The sequence below is a fragment of the Dermacentor albipictus genome, chromosome 1 (assembly GCF_038994185.2).
Source record: "Dermacentor albipictus isolate Rhodes 1998 colony chromosome 1, USDA_Dalb.pri_finalv2, whole genome shotgun sequence".
Lineage (NCBI taxonomy): Eukaryota > Metazoa > Arthropoda > Arachnida > Ixodida > Ixodidae > Dermacentor > Dermacentor albipictus.
The window spans coordinates 153,940,467-153,963,835 of NC_091821.1; the positions used below are offsets into that span (position 1 = coordinate 153,940,467).

Sequence of the window (23,369 nt, forward strand, 5' to 3'; positions counted from 1 at the left end):
TGTATCGCGTTTGTACTGACTACTGAAACAGGCAGCTAACTACAGGGACAATTAGGATCAGTTTTAAACACAATATCACTAATTGTCAGTTAAAAACGGCCCGAATAGGCTCTCAACATACTTAGAGCCTGGTTGCAAACAAGCCTTCTAAGAATGAATAGCTGTTGTATTAGTAGCTATCAAAAACGCAAAATAAATGGTTGCCCAAAACAAATCAGAAGTTGTGGAAAAAGAAAAGAAAAAACTGCTGAATGAGTTGTGTGCCGTAAACAGGTGAAAACGGGCGCGTTGCAAAGAAAACTCACTGGTTGCAAAACTGCTACACGACTATAGACTGCCAAAACATTATATGATAGTCTACAAGCGAAAATCGCTGACTGCCACGTAGGCTTCCACCACGAAATCGAAAACAAGCAATTACCCACCCTGTTCCTGCATAGCTTCGAAAACTTCTGTTGTTGTTTCACTTCTGATAATTTGCGATACTTTGTTTAGCGGATGGAGAACAGCAACAAGATTTTAACACTCGGTTGTTACGAAATAGTTTGTCAGTTTTAAGTGTTAAAAATACGGAATAGGGCATTTTCGAATACGAATAGTTAGTGTGTAATATTCCATTCGTATTTAAAACTTATAATATTCGCCCACCTCTACTATTTAACAGTCAAACAAGACCAGTAAGAAGCTCCGCGATGATTGTGCCGCATAGTGTCGGAGAATAACACCACTGCGCCGATTCTGTGGCCTTCGAGATCGGAAAGCGTGGAAGGCTTATTTGGTGCCATGCCGATACGAAATCACAGTGCAGGGGCTCAGGGCGATAATTTTATACACCCCTGGAGCAAGTATAAGAATACCCTGATCTTATACACACCTGGCACGTAGCGAGATTATGGATACGGGTCGAGAATTTTCTAGTAAAGCCTGATTGACGTTTTTCTTTTCTTCTTTCCCGGAACATATAGTGCTGTCGTCCAATCGTTAAGCTATTTTGCACATAAAGGAGCTCTAAATAGTATGACCAGAAGCTTATCAATAATTTCGTCATAGCACCCAAAAAGCATGTTCCGATGATTGTGTGGACAAGATGTCTCGGCTCCTAAATTTAACAGCATAGACGCAATACCACGGTAACGGATGAAGTTCGCCTGCCTCATGCGACTAAAACAATGTGCTGAAACAGCTACATGAAATTACACGTAAGAATACACAACTAAAATGCACATTAGTTATCCTCTTCTCTACCTCCAATATCATCAGCAGCAGCAGCAGCAGCAACAGCATCAGCAGCAACAGCCTATCGTATGTCCACTGCAGGACGAAGGCCTCTCCCTGCGATCTCCAATTACCTCTGTCCTGCGCCAATCTATTCGAACTATAGCGCCTGCGAATTTCCTAATTTCATCACCCCACATAGTCTTCTGTCGTTCTCGACTGCGCTTCCCTTCTGTTGGCAGCCATTCTGTAACCCTAATGGTCCAGCGGTTATCTAACCTAAGCACTACATTGCCTGCCCAGCTCCCTTTTTCCCTCTTGGTGTCAATTAGAATATCGTCTATACCCATTTGCTCTCTGATCCAAACTGCTCTCTTTCTGTCTCTCAACGTTGCGCCTAGCATTCTTCATTCCATCGCTCTTTGCGCGGTCCTTGTTCTCAAGCTTTGTCAGTCTCCAAGTTTCTGCCCCGTATGTCAGCATCGGTAAAATGCACTGATAGTACACCTTCCTTTTCAATTACAGTGGTAAGCTTCCAGTCAGGAGCTGACAATGTCTGCCGTATGCGATCCAACCCATTTTTATTCTGTGAATTTCCTTTTATTGATCAGGGTCCCGTGTAAGTAATTGACTAAGGTAAACGTATTACTTCACAGATTCTAAAGGCTGACTGGAGATCCTGAACTCTTGTTCCCTTGCCAGACTATTTATTGCCTTCTGGATATTAATCTTCAACCCCAATTTTACACTGTCTGTTAAGGCACTCAATAATTTGTTGTAACTCGTTTCCAGTGTTAATGAACAGGACAATGTCATCTGTAAACCGAATCTTGCTTAGACATTCACCGTCGATCCTTACTCCTAAGCCTTCCCATGGAGTTTCATATACATACTTCTTCCAAGCACGCAGTGAATAGCATTGGAGAGATTTTGTCTCCTTGTTTGACGCCTTTCTTTATAAACGAGAAGAAAGGGGGTTAACTGAGGGGCCCGATTTTTATTAGTCATATCATGAGAAGCCAACAAACACTGGCCCCAAGGACATCAAAGAGGAAATTACTTGGCTTAATAAATGAAATAAAGAAACCATAAATAAATCGAAATGAAAGTGGATGAAAATACAACTCGCCCCAAGTGGGGAACGATCCCACAACCTTTCTTTCTAAGTATCTTCCTACTTTTCTTGTGGAGAATTAAGGTAGTTGTGGAATTTTTGTAGATATTTTCCAGGATTTTTACGTAAGCGGTCTGTAATCCTTGATTACGTAATGCCTCTATGACTACTGGTATCTCTACTAAATCAAATACCTTTTCGTAATCTATGAAATTCATATAGAGAGGCTGATTGCACTCTGCAGATTTCTCGATTACCTGATTGACGACCATGGATGTGATTCATTGTACAGTATCGCTTCCTGAAGCCAGCCTGTTCTCTTGGTTGACTGAAGTGTTGCCCGTAATCTATTGTAAATTATCCTGGTGCATATTTTATAAAATACGGGAAGGGTCTTATATGTATATATATATATATATATATATATATATATATATATATATATATATATATATATATATATATATATATAAGGCGCGCTGAGACGATAATGTCTAGTGGTCCAGGAGGTGTTTCTTTTTTCTTACTATATTTTGCTTTGTTTTGTTTACAATCAATCAATGACACCTTATTATATGTATGTATGTATGTATGTATATATATATATATATATATATATATATATATATATATATATATATATATATATATATATATATATATATATATATATGTATGTCTGTATATATATATATGTCACGAATCTGTCTGGTATTAGGTAGCATATTACCATATGCTAAAAAGCCCATATACATGGGCTTTTTAGCCACGTGCCTGGTCTTAACACTAGAACACTAAAGAACTATTGTGCCATGTTATTTGCATGTCATACTTATCAGTCGAGTAAAGGGCACCACGAAACCAAGAACTTGGCTTAAGACACCCAAATCCCCAGAGAAATAGGGGAGAAGATCGTGGTCGCCCCTTTGCCCCGCAACGTTCATCCCATTCACAACGCAGGTCGTCGCAAGGCAAGAGCATTGAATATGCTAAAGCAAGTAAACAGGGACAAAATCGCAGCAAGCTTCGTGGACGCAGCTGCGTACCGAGACGGCAAGGCTTTTGCGGTTTCCGTCGTTGACACGCTGGGCAAAGTTATCAACTGTGCTTCCGTCCGGACGACGAACCCCGAGGTGGCCGAGCAAGTGGCCATTGCACTCGCCATGCAAGACGGTCGGAGAGAGAGGGTGTATAGCGATTCGAAAGCCGCCATCAGGGCATTCCAGAAAGGCCGGGTAGCCCGGCAGGTAGTTCAAATTCTGAAAGGCGCCAAACACGACAACACCTCCATGCACTCGATCCTTTGGTTCCCTGCACACGTCGGGGCGATTGAGGGGCTTCCTCTGAACCTCAACGAGTCTGCCCACGAGGCTGCGTGTAGCTTTACCGACCGCGCTGCCCTCGGGTCGGGCGACTCTCTCCCCGGACACCGAGACGCTCCTCTCACACACAACGAAATCGCTAAATTCTTCTACTTAGAGAGAAGGGTTTTCCCCCGCCTCACTCCAAGTTAAGCAGGCCGCAGGCGGTCACACTAAGACCTCTGCAAACGAACTCGTACCCAAATCCGGCGTCCCTTGATAGCATATACCCCGAGATTTATCCGAATTGTTCTTGCGTGGCCTGTGGTGAGGTAGCTACGTTGCCTCATATGCTCTGGGAGTGCGGGTCGCTGGGCCCGAGGTTCACCAAGGAAGAGTGGGACGCCCTCCTGCGAAGTCCCGTCTTTGAGGATCAAATCCTGGCCGTCCAGCGCGCCCGCGATCGGGCCGGCCGACTAGATCTGTCAGTCCTGTCGTGGGATTAGCCAGGTGCGCGTTTTATCGCGCTTTGCTGGACCAAATTAAAGTTTATTCACTCACTCACTCAACCAGTAACGAATACAGCCTTGTATGTCAACAAGATGTTGAAAGCAGCGATGGCATACATGCACATACCTAGTCCCCGAATGCAAGTAAGGTCGCGGAATCAAATCACGACCGCGGCGGCCGCATTGAAATGGGGTCGAAATGCAAAAACATCCGTGTCCCGTGCAGTGGAGGCACGTTAAAGATCCCCAGGTGGTCGAAATTTCCGGAGACCACCACTACGGCTTGCCTCATAATTATATCGTTGGTTTAGCACGTAAAACCCCAGAAATAAAAAAAAGTGCAAGTAAGTGTGTTCCCGTCTAGAATAAACTAATACTATGACGAAATACTCGGAGGTTAGACTGACATGCTTCAGACCGGGGCGCAAGACCGCGCTGAGACGATGATGTCTAGTGGACCAGGAGGTGTTTCTTTTTTCTTACTATATTTTGCTTTGTTTTGTTTACAATCAATCAATGACGCTTTATTATTATTATTATTATTATTATTATTATTATTATTATTATTATTATTATTATTATTATTATTATTATTATTATTATTATTATTATTATTATTATTATTATAGCAACTATATGCATACGCACTAAAAAAGGCACATACAGAGGTAGGTCCTTGGGTCAAAGTCCGATGAGGGACCTCCCACACAACACATGACAAGAACACCAAACAATACAGGCCGTGTGGGAAACTATACAAACATTATGTCTGTGTAATTTGCAAGAAAAAAAATGACAGAGAAAAAAGAAAAAGGAGATGAGCCAAGGCAGAAAGTGAAAATTCACTGAAACTTACAATGAAGAAATGTGTGTACGCTAGATTTGTAACATAGTTTCATACTTAAGGTTTGGTGGCAGCGAGTTCTAGAAGGAAGTGACAGCAAATGTAAATGTGGATTTACCATAGCTGGTGTTTGGCATAGGTAACAACAAGTTGTCTTGCGTTGCAAAACGCGTGAAGCTAATAATAGGAAACTGGTAGTTGGTAATTACAAGCATAGGAAATTTACCAATATTATATCTATATGCAAGAGTACCAAGGGAATGCCTGTTAAGTTTAGTAAGTGACATACTCTGTTTTATTCACTGTACATGTGGGCAAACAGCGGGGTTATGCTTCTCCTCGAGGGCAGCTTCAGAGAGGAACGATCAGAGCACTGGGCGACGAAGATGAGGCCCTCGGCGATAGTGATGTCTAGTGCATGAACAACGTAGAATGGAAATACAGCGCCCATTTTAAGCTCAAAATCTTCCCGTCTCAGCGATGCGATAGCTTTTCGATGCGTGCATTCGGATGCTCACTTTTCGCTTTCTGTCAACTACTTCGGATTGCAAGCGCACATATTTTTGATCAAAGGCACGCAAGTCCTCCGTAAACATTTTGCGATCTCATTGTGTTGGCACCAGAGATAGATTCACTGTGATAACGTTTGAGGGATTGTGTCATTGTAACTGGCGGGACGACTGGCTAAACCCATCTAGCTCAGATAATTCGCAACGCTGCCCCGAGATGAGATAAACGGTTACATGCTGTTCCTTTTTCGACCACTGCGCTCACCTCCTGTCTGGTGTTTCGCTCATCCTCACCCCGTTGCCTCCACGCGCCACTCCTTCCCTGTTTTCAATTAAAATCTACTACGCCGGGAATCCTTGAATGATCTGGATAATGCTATCGCATAAAATTAGAGCGGTTGATACACTCTCACTGGAGAGTGTATCAACCGCTCAGAAGCTTCACGAGTCCGTTAGAACGCACTGATCGAGAATTTCATGCTGCAGCTGAAGGACGTGCACCATTTCGTTAAGTAGCACTGGTAGCACGTACACCGGCATCTAAATAATGTTATCTTCAACTGGTTATGAAGTACAGTATGTTGTGGCCGAAACGCGCAGCACACGGCTACCTGCTTTCTTCTTCTTTTTTTTCTAGCTATTATTTTGCTTTGTTGCCAGCGTTGGGCCGTTGGGGTGGCTGATTGGGCTATTAGGGGATCTGCCATGGCGAGTGAACCCCGCAAAATGCAGACAATAATCTATACAAGACGACGTCTACGTGCTCCTGGCCCACCTTTTGCGCTGTTCGCTCACTACGTTTGCGCCGAGCTTTCGAAATGCAAAGAAAGATTCTCCTTAGGACCTGGGTGCACCTTGGCACCATGGGGTGCTAAGGTGCAACTAGGTCTCCGAACTAGATCTTTCGACTTCAGTTAGGTGAGCCCAACGTTGGCGCCTCGAATTTATGCCTAGCTTTTTCTCCACTGAGTGCGTGATGCCAGCACGCGTCACGCCCAAGCAGGTGTGCACGTGCCTAATGCCATTGCCCCAAACAGCTAATACGATCTTAACTCTGGCAGTAGTTTTGACTTGGCTGAAGAAATCGTGAACTTACCAACTAGAGGTTTGATTTATTGTAGCAGTAGAACGCGTCAGCTCAAATACTAGTGACATTTTGTTCCCGCGAGGACGTACGATATTTAGGAGAGAGGTATTGCGGCTACTCCTAAAGTTTTACCGTGAAGTAGGGTTGGAAAGTGAATGGTGAGCCTTGTGGATAGTCGTGGTTTGGAAAAGGCACAGCGTATCGGGCTCCGTGTCAGCTTGCTTTTGTGTTGCTATTTCGTGTGAGAAGTGCTTCAGACAGTATCGCCTTTGATATGTAGCGTTCAGGCGGAGCGACTGCCAGGAACTTTTGCAAGGCTGGGTCCGTCTGTTGTTGTTTTTGTTGCCTACAACTTATCGTTGCAGCAATCAACGCCCCTCTTCCCCCTCCTCCTCCTTAGCAGAAAGAAAAACACTGAAACTTTTTTTTTACATTTTCGGTCGTTTCTGCATATTGTTGTGGCCGCTTATTTCGGTGCTGGCACGTTATAGTCATGAATTCCTTACGCGACAGCCTTGAAATCCACAGTGTGGATACGTCGGTACTCAAAAAACCTGGTGTGCACGACGACGAAGTCAATTCACCAAACTCTGAACGTGTTGCTGACGATCGTTCTTCGAACGTCGGTGTTTGAAATAGCGGCTCCCTTCTTTTCGCCCAAGTCTATCGGTAGGCAGCGGAAACATTTGGGTTTTCACCTGGTGTTTCATGTAACTCGAGCCAGACTCTGAAATTGGAGTCGTATACTTTAGATACTTTAGATGACTGAGATCAGTGGCATACTTTTCGTTCTTGAATTACTGAAATTCTTTTTGAAGAGCGATTAACAAGCGAGTTTGTAGCGCTTAATTATGAAAAATTCTAAATAGTTGTTTTAGGGCAAAGTTTGTTTTATTTCCAAAGTTAAAGAGTGGGCTCAGGGAAACCAAAATAATGTTGCTTCCAGGACTTAATTATTTACGGTGACTTTTTTTTTTTCAACTCTCTTAAGAAATCCAGCGACATTCCAAGGGAAAAAAATGATGTCACTGCACGCTTGCGCGTCTCGATTGCAGCGCTCTCCATCATGTTTCAAGAGAACGATGGCCGCACGCCCATCACATCGCAAGAGAAGAAAAGTGGTCAGCATGGAGGTAGGAAGGAACTGTTAGGATGGAGCATCACGTTAATTAAAAAGAAAAAGAATTGAAGTGAAGGAAAAGTTGGCCCAACTCGTGATTATGCCGCAGTAAGCTGTAGTGCAGTAAGTGGTAGTTGTAGCGCGCAAGTTCCGAAGAGACAACGGGAGCGACAGCAATGGGCAACTGGCGCATTCGTGCATTGCGACGAAGACGATAAATGCTATAACCTACCAAAGTTTCACAGGCACATCAGGTGAAAATCTTCACAGGGGCGTGGGCAGAGCACGCGAAGAAGTCAGCGTTGATTTAAATCTACCCCGAACCAAGCACAGTGGGCCGAGTCCGCGAGCGTAAGGTCCTGTGTTGGGCCAACTTTTGGAGAGAGAAAAGGCGAGGGGGACGGCTTCGTGGTGAATTGTCTTGCGAAGGCTGACTGCGTGACGTTATGTTCCCTCCTAGCCTATTTCCTTCCTTCGTGGACCACGGAGTCCAGCGTACGTCGGCACCTTCGTTGGGAAGATCGAAATCCACCACGGACCTGAATGATAAAAGATAGGTCGCGCTGAAGATGGATTCAAACACACTAGACGGCTTTCCATGGGTATGTAAGCTTCTTGCTTGGAAATCCCGTTGACAGCACTGCAATCCAGCCGCGCAAGAGCGCCGTCATTCCTTTCTCAACCCTGAAAACCACGAAAAATATAGCGTCATGAAAAGAAATGTACGTGGTGTTCCTGAGCACGCTCTACCACTTTTCAGATATGAAGTGAGCCTTAAAACAAATACATAATATTTTGAGTAGTTAAACATTAATATTTAGCTGACTGATCGCATCTTCAAAAATTATTCTCAGTAACTCAAGACGACTACGAACAATCACATTGGTCTCATTCATCTAAGGTGCGTCATTCTATATCTAAAGTTTAGTTCAGGTTACGTGAAGCAAACGGCATACGTGGGCAGTTCCACGATCGAGAAAAAAGCGAACTGATCCGCCAAATAGCTGTGACTATACTCCGTTTCATACATCAAGTGCAACGCTGTAGAGGCTGGAGATACTTTCTGCAGTGGTTACGTTCGCAGTTAGAAACAGTTCGGTTTCTCTTGACCGAGTTTTGTGAAAATGCTCTTTCATAAGGTCAGTTCTCAATAAAAATAAGAACTTACCCTTCGAAACAAACAAACCATGCACTCATTCGACTCCTAACATGTTTTTTTTTTATATATATCAATTTGCTTTTCGTTGTTTTTCATTTGCAGCCCATCGCGGCAGCTTCACGTGCATGCTCGATCGAGCATGCAAACTGTGGAAGCTACGCCAGTAGCTTCCACAGCGTTGCACCCGATGTCTGAAACGGAGTTAGGACTGAGAAGCCACCCAAGGCTCCCTCCGACCACAAACGCGAATTCCTTTTCCACTCCGCAGAGCACGCGAGGCTCGCGAGCGCCTCGCGCGAAGAGAGGCGCGCACGTGCAATGCAGCGTTGGTAATGAAAAAGGAAGAAGATCAGCCTTTTTCCTTTAATTCATTCGAACTAGTTTCGACTTGTAGCAATGGCTCTGGCTTATAATTGACAAAATATTACCTTATTAAACGGCAAGAGAGATTTCTCACATATTCAAGCATTGTAAATGTTTTTAGCAAAGGACACACTCAACGCTTCATTTAATCTTATTTAGGCATTTCGCTTTGGCAGTTTTTCTCGAGCCTCAAAACCTCGCAACGACGACGACGACGACGAAGTGTACGCACGTGGCTCTGCACGTGTCACCAAAACCATAGTTGTTCGAACGTCGGCGTTTCAACTGGTGGCTGCCTTTTGTTCGCCCGAGTCGCCTCACGTTCGTGCCCAGCCCAATACGAAAGGAGTGCTCAGAAACGGCGTCCTGGGTCACCAGTGTGAACAAGTGAAGTTGGACCAACTCTCGAACGTCCCATCGAGCTTCACTCGTTCGGTGAGATCGACCTCCAGTATACGCCATTCTTGCTAACCTGCTGCACGAGACCTCCGGCACCTTCGACACTGCCAAGAACGGAGCGATGGGCGCTTTCATTTCTTGTGTCTGGCCTCAGTGCATAGATGACATCGTCGAGGGTCCTCGCTTGCCCATCTCTGACTACGTTCCGACGTACCACTCCGTTGCGTCCTACATCAGGGAGTTCAACATGCCGCCACCCGAGGAGCCACCGCAGCCACCGCAACCTCCGCAGCCACCGCAGCCACCGCAAACTCCGCAGCCTACGCAGGCTTCGCAGCGCCGGGAGGCAACGAGATCGAGGAGGGTGACCTTCCGCGTTGATTGACTACTCGGTGTGGATATCAACACGCTGGACTGTACTTTAGCGCGAAGTGACAGTAACGTTCGTGCATGATATTGTAGTCACAATTAACGGACCTGCGGCGGCCAATCCACTGCGCGTTCTTGGTATAGCTAATCAGCTGGATCCCGGTGGAAAACGGGCGAAAAATGCTTAGCGCAGTGCAGCAAGTGATTATGGGAGTTGACTTCACTTCGCAGCTGCGATCTCATAACATATGCTCCACCAGATATCAAATTGTACTGCTTTCCATGCTCTGATTTCTTGCCCTGGTGCGGCCAGTTATGTCAAACATTTTCCTGCTATTATATCATTGACAGAATTTGCTATTGTTATTGTGACTGAAACCAATGTTTTGGTTTTGAGCCAGCGGTCATATTTATTGATGTCAATAAATTTGTGTGGTTAACCGCTCATTTACATTTTCCTTTCTTTCTCACGCGTATGAGTAAATTATGAAAGCTCAAGCTGTTAGACTTACGCTTGATGCACGCTAAGGCTTGGGCGACCGCTACGTCTTGCAATGCTGGCTCTATTGGGTGGCCTTACCAAAAGCACAGCTTCTCTCAAATAAGATGTTTCATTCAAAGCGAGTCACGCTTCCCTCTAGTGACTCTTGTGCTACAGGTTTATGAGATCCTGCCATGCGATTGTTATCGACATTCGCGAGTGAGTGAGTGAGTGAGTGAGTGAGTGAGTGAGTGAGTGAGTGAGTGAGTGAGTGAGTGAGTGAGTGAGTGAGTGAGTGAGTGAGTGAGTGAGTGAGTGAGTGAGTGAGTGAGTGAGTGAGTGAGTGAGTGAGTGAGTGAGTGAGTGAGTGAGTGAGTGAGTGAGTGAGTGAGTGAGTGAGTGAGTGAGTGAGTGAGTGAGTGAGTGAGTGAGTGAGTGAGTGAACTTTTTTCGTCGCGCCACCGCCTAGTCCCACGTCGGGACCGGCAGGTCTAGCCCACCAGACCGGTCGCGGGACCCAGGGTGACTACTAGCTTGGATCACTAGGTCGTGATGCCATCGAAGTTATTCCATCGTTGTCATTCCAGCTTCGTCAACCAGCTCTCGCCATATCGTCGTCGTCAAGCCTTCGTCGTCATACAGTCGTCTTCATTCCATTGTCCTCATAGCGCCTTCGTCGTTCCATCGGCGTCATTCGTTCCTGAATCCATCGTTATCATACTTCTATCAGTCCATGGTGAGGACACCGGCATGCGGTCGTAGCCGTCTCCCTCCCTCCAGAGCTGCCTCCCCGCTTTCCTCACATGTGGCGCGCGAGATTGAGGCGCGATCGTCAGTTCCCTTTGCGCCCGGTCGCGAAATGCGCACCTGCCGCTAGTGTCCCTGTATGGTTCCCGCAGAAAGCAGAGTTGCGCATAGGGCCGCAGTATGTTCCAGCTATGCAGTGAAGCCACTCCTCGCGCGTGCAGGAGGCGAATTCCGCGCGGTGTTCCGTTAGCTTTTTTGCCTGCCGATCGCGAGCTACATGCGCCCATTGTTCGCAAGCGCCGAGCAAGGCGATACTATTTAATGTAGGCTACGCTCGAACCATTGGCATAGCCGGAATGCCCCCCCCCCCCCCCCCAGGGTCCCAAACCACCGAAATATTGCTTGCATGTACATATTTACACATGTACAAACATACGCATGAACGTGTATATATATATATATATATATATATATATATATATATATATATATATATATATATATATATATATATATGTATATATATATATATATATGTATATGTATATAATTTCCCACGCGTGAGGTGGGCAATTATGTGAGCGCATTTTGGCTGCCGAAACCAGCCGATTATTGATCGTTGCCAAGACAACTATTGTGCCGGCGGTTAAGTCAGGGACCGTTAACAAAGCGTCATTTATCACCAACGGTCGTTCACAGAAGCTGCACGTTTTCGATATATGCAGTGCCGAAACATAGTTTTAAACGCATTTCAAATGTTCACATGCGCACATTTTATGCAAAGCTCATTTTCACGATTCATTCATACCGCAGGCTTACGAGCTGCTTCGTAGCAGCAAATCTTCAAGTGCTAAAAGATTAAAGATGGACGAGCGTCTAGATCAAATTTATTTTGTACGATGGAATGGATTACCAATGGCTGCAAGCTGGCAGAAGGGCAAGAGTGCTTGTTCTTGGAACTTTGGAAGAGGGGGGGGGGAGGAGGGTAGAATTCGAAGCAACTGGAAACGCAAAAAGCTATTAAGAGTAACAACAGGTTATTTTTATTGCACTAATCATACCAAGATGGCAAACTTGCAAAGTAATTATTCACACATTGCAGACACATCACACATTTTTCTTTATCTTTTCATACCACTCGGGTCAATGTGATATAATACAGCAGTTATTAAACACACAGGCATAAATTTACATTGCTCACGTCGACTAAAGTCGATCGAACAAACAAGATATTGCGGGCGGTAAATGCCGAAGCTATCGCAGCTGTCTCGTAAGTGGGAGGGCGCGAGGTTTTCGCTTACTACAAAACAATGAACACTAGCACATCAATCAACGTTGCGTGAAAAATCAGAAGGCCGACCAAAAATTTTAAAAAAGACAGGAGGGAAAAACCAGGGTGCAGCGGGTAAACTGTATCCGGTAATATTTACTCTGTTTTGAAAACACCGTTCCAGGGCCTCATAGTCAGAACAATCGTACAAGCAAGACAGCGAATTCGGCGAGTTGGTAAATCAACATCCTTGGCGTAAATGTACAGCGCGACGCAGACGTGTCGTTCATTTATTGTCCCCCATCTGTGTCGCGCTTCACATATACGCCAAAAATCGTACAAGCGAACAACTTTTCATGCCACCCGTACGTTTCCCAGCGTTAACAGGGGTGTTACTAGAGATAAATGTTGCTTCAGTGTACAGAAGGCAAAACTCACCTCTGTAAACAAGGCGAATGCATCTCGCATATCCTTGTCCCTTCTGGAGCCGGCCGGTCTCTGCTGATACGCAGTAGCCACATACTGGTAGCCGGCGCACGTCTGCCCGTCCGCGCGGCACCGCGTAAAAGCTTTGCCACCTTCCGTGTCGTTTATGCAGTTTGGTACGCTGCACCCCGTCATACGGGAATACAAGTGTCAATATGATGTCTTTCGTATCGCTTCGCCAAGGTCATGATTTAATATCGTCGAATAACGTACCTACAGCCCAGAGCCAATGAATGCAACGCACGCTCTACGGTCCGCTAATCGCAATGTCGATGGAACTGACGGAAACGAAAAGTCGGCATCGCGCACGTAAAGCTGGCTTCGCAGCGGCGCAGTTGAACATTTGACGTCATTATGCAACACGTGATAGCACTCGACAAATAGCGGTGCGAGCGGCGCCGGAAAGGTTATGGGCAACTCTGCTCCTTGCGGGAGCATGTACAAGAACACTATTCGCTACCGGAGCACAACGCCGCCCCGCTCCCTCCCTTCCACACCTCATGGCCTCTCGCCGACGGAGGAAGGCGTGTTGGCTCTCCGGTTTCTTCCTTCGAGCGCGCCAGATTGAGCCGCGAGCGTCTACTTCGCTCGCTCGCTTTCACTTTCAGCATACGACGCGCGGCGGAGGTGTTATCGCCCTTGGGCTTTTACCGAACATTACGGCAACGCCGACGGAAAAAATGCGTCTTTAGTGTCCATATAATTGCTATCGCAATAAAAACAGTGTGAGTGTTTCATCGCTATCATATCTGTTCCGCAAACACACGCGCTGAAGTTGCCAGATCATGCAAGAGCGGTACAAGATATAGCTGAGCGGATTTACGGGCCAGCGCGCGAGCGGAGACGGCAGCGGAGCGCTCTACGGAAGGAAGTTTTGGCTCAGTAATCCGACGCTCGGTCTAGTGGCGTCGAGCGGTGTCTTTAGAACTTAGTGGTGTCCCTGTATATGCTCCCAGCGGGAGCGTATAGAGGAACACTAGAACGGAGCGCTTTGCTGCGCCAGCTGTCGAACAAGGTTGGAGGTACTGCGAAAAGATCAGCACGCTCGCTTCAGGTTCTCGATCGTGGTCATCCACGTCCAGGGGCGTAGCCAGGGGGGGGGGGGGGGCTTATGGGGCTTCAGCCCCCCCCCTGAAATATTTTCGCGCTGTCCATGCACCGCCGACCAAAGCAACCCCCGGCGCAAAAAATCATTCTGGGTTTTGTATAGAACGTATTTTTCATGCTCGAAAAGCCATCTCACCGCAAAAATTGCGAACTCGGGCTGGATTTCGCGGCAACGCCCATGCACCGGGAGTCACATAACGCAAGCAGCCCCATCCGAGCACTAAGTTTCAAGGACGTTTTGATGGCGAACGGGCTCGCCGCGGCATCTCGCGGAGGCTGCGGAATCTACACTCTATCATGGAATCTACGGAGCGCGTGGATGTCAATTCCGAAACTTTATGGGTACAAAGTTCTCATAAACTTTTGATTTGAAAGGTGCATTGACATTTCCAAACGTGTGCTTTAGATTTTCAATTGCATAGCTTTGTAAGTTTAATGTTCCCATAAATATTTGACACCAAAGGTGCATTAACTTTTCCAAAGTCGCACATCGGGCCATACAACGAGACTAGCCAAATCAACGCACTATCAGACAAGTTGATAAAGCCCGCAGGGAGGCCCCATGAGACGAAGCGTTGTGGTGGTTCATTCGTGCCGTTATGTCACATAAAAAATATCAATTTTTTTTTCACCTGCACCTATGCATCCAGTGAAGACACTAAAGCCAGCCAAGGTAACTACGTTCTTATTTATTTTTTCTACTATGACTTTTAATCGCGAAGACCGCGTTGAGCCTCTTCTATTGTGTTGTTCTCGCTCCCCTACCCGGGGGCTGCCAGAGCCAGCCAAAGCGCATGCGTTTTTCTCGTGTTGCCCCGACCGCGCGGCGCACTTCGGTGCGCGTTCGGTTTTCTCTGGCCGAGTGCATTTTCACCTGGCAGAGTTTTTGGATGCTTTCTAGTTAGCAGACGAGAAAAAGAAACAATGGTCGCTCGCCGCCATCAATGAGGGGACTCGACGGATTGGACCGCGTTCGCTTGAGCGCAACCTCTCCAGAAAGTCTTGTCTCGCGAGTGTAGGATACCGAGCAGTATTCACATGGTTCTTGGTGAACCAAGCGTGTCGTGTTTTCTTCGATATTCCTTTAATAGCCACATTAGTTGCCCAAAGTAGGCATTCGATTGTCACCAACACACTTTCCCCTTTGCGTATTTTTTTTCGTTACGGTTGCCCCGCCCCACAAAAGGAAAAAAAAATGTTACGGCGCAACGAATTGTCGCATGGTGAAAGTTCTATTTTGTTACTTCGTTTGCGGAAAGTAATGGACCATGGGACGCTTCAGCTGCCAGATGCTCATTATATTATTGCGATAGCAATTATATGGAGACTCTAGGCGCATTCCTGCCGTCACCGTCGCCCTCATGTTCCGCATAAAGTCGAAGGGCGATAACATCGTGACCGCGCGCCGCATGCTGTATGTGCAAGTGAAAGCGTGTGTGTGTGTGTGGGGGGGGGGATGGGTGAGCCGATGATGGTGGCTCAGTCTTGAGTGCGGAAAGAAGAAAAGCGGGGAGCAAGCGCGCCGCGCCTTCCGTCGCGCGTGATACATCGGAGGGAGTGGATGGAATTGGGGCGGGATCTAGGATTCTGTGAATCTGCGATTGCGCAACATGTTTATTTGCCTTGTTTGACCCATTATATACCATGACTTTTTCTTAGATACGTAGATTTATTGGAAACTTATACGTATGTTTAGATATCTTGTTGCGAGGTTTTGTGTATACGTGCAGTGATCTTTGTTTCCAGTGGCAATTTTTTTGCCCTTTATCAAGCTGTATCCTTAGCATTTGTATATTCCATTGTATCTTCGCATTTCTAATGTGCGAGGGCGAGTCAAATGAAAGTGAGCCTACCCACCCCGCGCAATGATGGTTCTGTTCATTAGCTGCAAGGCCTGCGCGTAGCACGCAGGCATCTCTCATTTACAAAAGTGGCACGCTGGTGTGAGCGTAAATGTTCTTTAATGCGCTCATAAACTTGGTTGAACATGGCTGCGTGACGTAATGGACGCTCCAGAAGTTGAGCAGCGTGGTGCCGTGAGCTTTTTGACAGGTGAAGGTGTTTTCCGAGAAGAAATTACTCATCGTATGGCTGCCGTGTAGATTGAACATTGCATTTCATTGGCCACTGTGAAGCGTTAGAACAAACGGTTCAAAGAAGGACGTGAACGTTGCAAAGGCGATCCCAGACTGGGACAAAGCCATCGTGCAATCACCCCTAACAAAATTTCAAAGGTTGATGAGCTGATGACACAAGAACGGAGGATAAGCATCGATGAACTGGCAGAGCTTGTGAACATCAGTCACGGTTCGGTTCACCGTCACCGTTGACGCCATAATTCATGAACATCTCGGTTATCGGCTCTTGTGTGCGCAATGGATGCCCAAGATTTTGAATCTCCGCCAGAATACGGAGAAGTTCGGTGCTGCCTTTACTCATCTGATGCGGTATTACAATAAGGGTGACGATTTCTTGTCTGCAAGTGTGATCGAGGACGAACCATGGTGCCACTACTACGAGCCTGAAACACGACGGCAAAGCTTACAATGGAAACACTTGAATTCACCACCCCCCAAAAAAAGCAAAGGCCACCATTTCCGCCGGAAAGGTGTTGTTGACTTTTATTTTTCGATCGTCAGGGGCCATTACTGAAAGAATTTACTGAATCTTGAGAGACTATCACTTGTTTACGATATTGTGAAACGCCGGATCGCCTGGGTGTCGCAGTCAAGAACAAACTACGTGAAAAATTGACGAATGGGTTGATCTTGTTCCACGACAATGCCGATCTCCAACTCGCTGATGTGGTTAATATAAAACTGGCGAAGTTCAAGTGGGAAATGCTGCAATATCCGCCAAACAACACAGATCTTTCGCCTTGCGACTTCCACATTTTGGGGCAACCGAAAAAACAGCTCATGGGAACCAGATTCGTCTCGGACCATGACGTGAAAGTCAGTTGCAGACGTTTTAAAGCAGCAACCCAAGGAGCTTTATGAGACGGGAATTACGCGACTCGTTAGTCAATGAGAGAAATGTCTAAATGTCTAAATGCTCATGGAGGCTACTTTAAATAAAGTACCCCGTTTGTCACATATTTGCATTGGCTCACTTTCATTTGACTCACCCTCGTATACTCTGCAGAACTCCTGCTTCTGATACGTGCTCTCTGCTGCCAGTATAATTTCGGTGCAATTACTCACGATACACGACCGGTGATAGATGTTTCTGCGTAATACATTGGAACAAATGACAGCGTCATTGAGATTTTTTACTGGCCGTTGCATATGTACAAGGATGTAAACAAGGACCTTGAATGACAAAGTTTCATTAACATATTTGTCCTCAACTTGTTCATTTCATGGCCTTTACATTTTTTATATCAGCGACATGCACTGCTTTGCTGATTTCGAACTGATGTAGTTCTAAAGTTCATGTGATATTTTCTTTATTATTAAATAGACAAAAACATGGAAGCATTGACATCAGCCACGATGGGCACGATTTTTGGCACATACGAATATAATATTTTATGAAAAAATACGTATTTTACTTGTATTGACAGTGCGTAGCGTTCAAGAATTCGTTTGCGGCATCTTTGGCAATGGCAATGAGGTTATTAGTCATGTATTTGATCCCTAGGCAAATTATTTAAGAGGAAGCTTAGCTTGGGCGCAACTCCGACGCGGCCTATTCAGATACATGTAAAACGCAGAAACGCTTTTCTGAGATAACTCCTGAATCGCTTTTAATGAAATTTGTTTCGTTTGAGAGAGTAAGTTAAATTCTAGTGTCTGTTGCAAGCGGAATTTCGATTTAGGGCTGGTACTTCCTAAAAATATTTTGAAAAATTCGGAACTTCGAAAAAAATTAGGACGAAGTTTACAAATTAAGAGCTCTGCATGAAGAACAAATATCGCGGTTCTGTACACGGCACCCACTACACCATTCAAAGCGGACAAATAGGATATGTCTATTTGTATCTTACATGAATTGGTTATGTTATGTACAAGGGTCTTCTGCAAGAGCCGTATTTCCATAATACTTAACTTTTTGAGACTCATGTTAACATATCAATTTTGTCCGCTGTAGACGTACCATTATGTGCAATTCACGGAATTGTGATATCAATTTTCATTGCCGCTTTACAGATTTAAAAACTTAATTGTTTCGTATTCTAAAACTTCGATTTGTGCCACTTTTCAATAAAATATTGACGACATAAATCGAAAATTCGAAACAAACAGGCACTAGAATTTAAGTTTTTCTTTTAAATGCAACAAATATAATCAAACTTGGTGCAGTGGTTGCCGAGAAAAACGAATTTTCCTTTTACGTGTATTTAGATAGGAGCATCCGACCTAATTTTTCCTCTTAGGAGGAGGCCGAGCTGCAATGTGAGCCGCCCCCGAACGAAATTTCTGGCTACGCCACTGTCCACGTCAAACCGTCGCCAAACGGCCTCGTTGCTGAAACCTTTCGCAAGATACAGAGGTCCTCTTCAGTGGTGAAACATTACTGAAGCTTTTTCGCCTGCAGGCGAGCCAGCGCCGCAGTTGAAGAAGACGCCGACTACATGCCCCTGTTCGTGCGGGTGGTCGCCATGTTTGCTTCGCAAAATCGCTCGTCTGCTGCGCGCGCTCTGCTGGGAAGAGGATACCAGCGAGCGAGCGGCCCGCTCCGTAAAAAACGCTGCCCGCCCCAGCGTACAGCACATTCGCAGTGGCGTCTCCGCTGGCCCATTGGGCCTGCTGGCCTGTAAGCCGGCTGAACTATTACTCTCTAGTGACGAAGCTCCAATATTTTGTGCGTAATGGAAAAGGCCGTGTAGGTTATTTCACAACGCCAAAATTGTTACACGAACGGCCTACGTACGAGGAAGTTCCTAGAAATGGAGGCAAGGAAACAAAGGTGAATATAACCAGACTTTGTCCAGCTTGCTACGTTACACGTGGGGTGAAAGATGGGGGAGTGAAAGAGAGGGACAGACGCACATGGCACTTGACCACACTTGCAATGCACTAAGCTAGGTTAGCTAGGTGAAGCATATGTAAAGTCGGGCACTCGGGTCTGTCGCCTTCAGGTAGTGTAGAAGAGCACGGGTAGTTCTCTGGGCTAATAAGATGTGAAGCCAGACTCCCAGGACCCAAGACACTTGCTTCTTTAAAAGGCTGATCGTCCAGTCTACTCAAGGCACACTGGATAATCGGGCGTTATTTGTCGAAGCGTGAACGGTGACACAGAAGATGATCAATGGTCTCTTCACATCTGCACTCAGCGTAAATGGATGAATCAGCTATTCCAATTTGATAGTTGTACGAATTAATACAGGCTGCTTCTATTTACAGTCGACACTGCACTGCCGTGTCACGTCGTGAAAAATTTGTTGGTAACTGCAGTGGTAATGATGCATACAGGGTGTATAAGCGATCTGTGGAGTTCTGTGGAGTATTCTCATGACTCAGCGGTATGTTACGTACGAGGTGGCGAAGCTCTCTTGCAACGTCTACTCTTGTTCATGTTATACTGCCGGTGCTCAAAGCGGGCGTAGCTTCTCGAGCAGCGTCATGGAGAAGGTGGTTAGCAGGACGCCGCAATGTCCCGGCAGCCATGAAAATTGCCTGGCTGCAAGGTTCTTTTTTTTATGCGAAAGCGTCAAATGGCCCATTGAGCGAAAAAACTGGCGCCTTTCATCTGTAGCAGCGAAAGGGCACGTAAATTGCCATTGGCAGCGGTGGCATAGCTCTCAAAGAAACAGGCAGTCATTGCGATTTGAGGCTGCCACCACAAAAGATGCCCAACAGTTTATTTCCAGCCTTTTTAAAGCGAACGATATGAAAAGAGGGAAAGGAAACAAAGTATGGAAATGCTAGGTATGACGTCTACAGTTATGCTGATAAACTACAATCCGATACACCTTCTCAGGCTCATACAAAAATTAAATATGAAACTTGGTGAAAATTGCTGTTATAATGACACCGTCGAGGTTCGTACATTGCCTGGTTGGTTTTCGTAGACCTGAAGAGTTGACACCACCATGATCTCTACCAGGCATTACTGTTGTGGGATCCACCATGCTATGTCTGGCCCTGTGAGATTATTCCCGAGGGCTTGGAGCGTCCTGGCGTGTTTCACGGGTTTCGGCTGGGATCCACCATGCTTAGACAGTCTCCATGCCCCTGCCATTCGGGGCGATTGACGTCCTGGCTTTTATCCCTATTCAATTGTTCAAGGCTTTCGACAACCTGGCCTTCCTCCGCGCTTGCACCGTTTCATGGTATGCGCAGCAGGTGTTGCCTGTTTTTCCTCAGCAGCCGCTGGTCCTCTGTCTTTACAATGTACGACCTTGGTGCTGATTGATGACTGCGAGCGTCTGCAGTCATCGAGAGGAGATTGATCGTGTTCCATTGTGTGCGCATGAAACCATGCTTTGGTTATTTTGTTGATAAGCCAATATTTACTGCACTACATAAAGTAGATAAATCCACTAACCTTACCTCGTATAGCTGTCAAATAATTTCACATCGCAATCAATGCTTCGCTTTTCGGACAAAAGCATGACTATTTATGCATTGGTGGTCAAGCAGTGCCAACGTGAAACGGACTGAAGTGGAACCATTTTAATTTTTCATGGAGGACACCTTTTCTATACGTGCCCACTCGTACGGCTAAGAACCAAGGAGCTCAGGCAAACAGGTGTACATGATTTATTGACGCTCAGTTGCGCGCTTAACAAACGAACAAGAAAAGAAGGCACGTACGACACGCCATGACAGCCATAACTAGAACTGAAACGCCGGACACTCCGGGCCATGAGTCGCTTCTGCTAGGCTCCCGTCTACCAGGACAAAGAAGTGCGCATTGCTTTTCCACTCCGCAGAGCATGCAAGGTTCGCGAGCGCCTCGCGCTTAAAGAGGCGCGCACGTGCATTGCAGCGTTGGTAAAGAAAATGGAAGAAGATCAGCCTTTTTTTTTAATTCATTCGAGCTAGTTTTGACTTGTAGCAATGGCTCTGCTTTAATTGGCAAATTATTACCTTATAAAACGGCAAGGGAGATTTCTCACATACTCAAGCATTGTAAATGTTTTTAGCAAAGGATATACTCAACGCTTCAATTAATCTTATTTAGGCATTTCGCTTTGGCAATTTTTGTAGAGGCTCGAAACCTCGCAACGACGACGACGACGACGAAGTGTACGCACGCGGCTCTGCACGTGTCACCAAAACCATAGTTGTTCGAACGTCGGCGTTTCAACTGGTGGCTGCCTTTTGTTCGCCCGAGTCGCCTCACGTTCGTGCCCAGCCCAATACGAAAGGAGTTCTCAGAAATAGCGTCCTGGGTCACCAGTGTGAACAAGTGAAGTTGGACCAACTCTCGAACGTGTCATCGAGCTTCACTCGTTCGGTGAGATCGACCTCCAGTATACGCCGTTCTTGCTAACCTGCTGCACGAGACTCCGGCACCTTCGACACTGACAAGAACTAAGCGATGGGCGCTTGCATTTCTTGTGTCTGGCCTCAGTGCGTAGATGGCGTCGTCGAGGGTCCTCGCTTGCCCATCTCTGACTACGTTCCGACGTACCATTCCGTTGCGTCCTACATCAGGGAGTTCAACATGCCGCCCGAGGAGCCACCGCAGCCATCGCAACCTGCGCAGCCATCGCAACCTCCCCAGCCACCGCAGCCACCGCAAACTCCGCAGCCTACCCAGGCCCCGCAGCGCCGGAAGGCAACAAGATCGAGGAGGGTGACCTTCCGCGTTGATTGAATACTCGGTGTGGATAACAACATGCTGGAATTTATTTCGGCGCGAAATGACAGTAACGTTCGTGCATGATATTGTAGTCACTATTAACGGACCTGCGGCGGCCAATCCACTCCATCGTGTTCTTGGTATACCTAATCAGCCGGATCCTGGTGGAAAACGGGCAACAAATGCTTAGCGCAGTGCAGCAAGTGATTATCGGAGTTTACTTCACCACGCAGCTGCGGTTTCACAACATATGCTCCACCAGATATCAAATTGTACTTCTTTCCATGCTCTGATTTCTTGCCCTGGTCCGCCCAGTTATGTCAAACATTTTCCTGCTATTACATCATTGACAGAATTTGCTATTGTTATTGTGATTGAAACGAATATTTTGGTTTTGAGCCAGCGGTCATTTTTATTGATGTCAATAAATTTTTGTGGTTAACCGCTCATTTACATTTCCCTTTCTTTCTCACGCGTATGAGTAAATTATGAAAGTTCAAGCTGTCAGATTTACGCTTCATGCATGCTAAGGCTTGGGCGAACACTACGTCTTGCAATGTTGGCTGTATTGGGTGGCCTTACCGAAAGCACAGCTTCTCTAAAATAAAATGTTTAATTTAACGCAAGTCACGCTTCCCTCTAGTGACTTGTGCTACAGGTTTATGAGATCCTGCCATGCGATGGTTATCGACATTCGTGTAATGTCTCTATACGTGATGGCCCTCTGTGAGTTCCCATTATCTGCTGCTGCTGTCTACGACAGCACGACCGCTTTCAATGCGATTAGCATTATTTGCCTACCTAAGGCACTTTGAGATCTATCTATCTATCTATCTATCTATCTATCTATCTATCTATCTATCTATCTATCTATCTATCTATCTATCTATCTATCTATCTATCTATCTAAACCCGACCCTGTGACCCAGGTTGTGAGTGAGTGAGTGAGTGAGTGAGTGAGTGAGTGAGTGAGTGAGTGAGTGAGTGAGTGAGTGAGTGAGTGAGTGAGTGAGTGAGTGAGTGAGTGAGTGAGTGAGTGAGTGAGTGAGTGAGTGAGTGAGTGAGTGAGTGAGTGAGTGAGTGAGTGAGTGAGTGAGTGAGTGAGTGAGTGAGTGAGTGAGAGTGAACTTTCCCGGAGGTTCGGCAAGGACGCGAACTCGTCGCGCCACCGCCTAGTCCCACGTCGGGACCGGCAGGTCTAGCCCACCAGACCGGTCGCGGAACTCAGGGTGTCTACTAGCTTGGGTCACGAGGTCGTGATGCCATCGAAGTTATTCCATCGTCGTCATTCCAGCTTCGTCAACCAGCTCTCGCCATATCGTCGTCGTCAAGCCTTCGTCGTCATACAGTCGTCTTCATTCCATTGTTTTCACAGAGCCTTCGTCGTTCCACCGGCGTCATTCCTTCCTGAATCCATCGTTATCATACTTCTATCAGTCCATGGTGACGACACCGTTGTCATGTTATCGTCCTCATTCCGTTGTCGTCACACCGCCTTCGTCGTTCCATCGGCGTCATTCAATCTTCATCCATC

The 23,369-nt window shown here is 46.2% G+C and overlaps 1 protein-coding gene across 1 annotated transcript; it reads left to right on the forward strand.

Annotated features, from left to right (window-relative positions):
* Positions 1-1,218: 1,218 nt before the first annotated feature.
* LOC139059687 (cytoplasmic polyadenylation element-binding protein 3-like) lies at positions 1,219-21,850 on the forward strand. The gene is made up of 3 exons (XM_070538136.1): positions 1,219-1,302; positions 9,775-9,966; positions 21,605-21,850. The coding sequence occupies exons 1-3, from the start codon at positions 1,219-1,221 to the stop codon at positions 21,848-21,850; spliced, it is 522 nt and encodes a 173-aa protein (XP_070394237.1).
* The last annotated feature ends 1,519 nt before the right edge of the window (positions 21,851-23,369 follow it).

Coding starts and splice junctions, on each gene's coding strand:
- LOC139059687 (XM_070538136.1), top strand. CDS start 1,219: ATGCACATTAGTTATCCTCTTCTCTACCTCCAATATCATCAGCAGCAG. Junction 1,303..9,774: donor ATCAGCAGCAACAGCCTATC/GTATGTCCACTG, acceptor GTCTGGCCTCAG/TGCATAGATGACATCGTCGA. Junction 9,967..21,604: donor AGGCTTCGCAGCGCCGGGAG/GCAACGAGATCG, acceptor GTCTGGCCTCAG/TGCGTAGATGGCGTCGTCGA.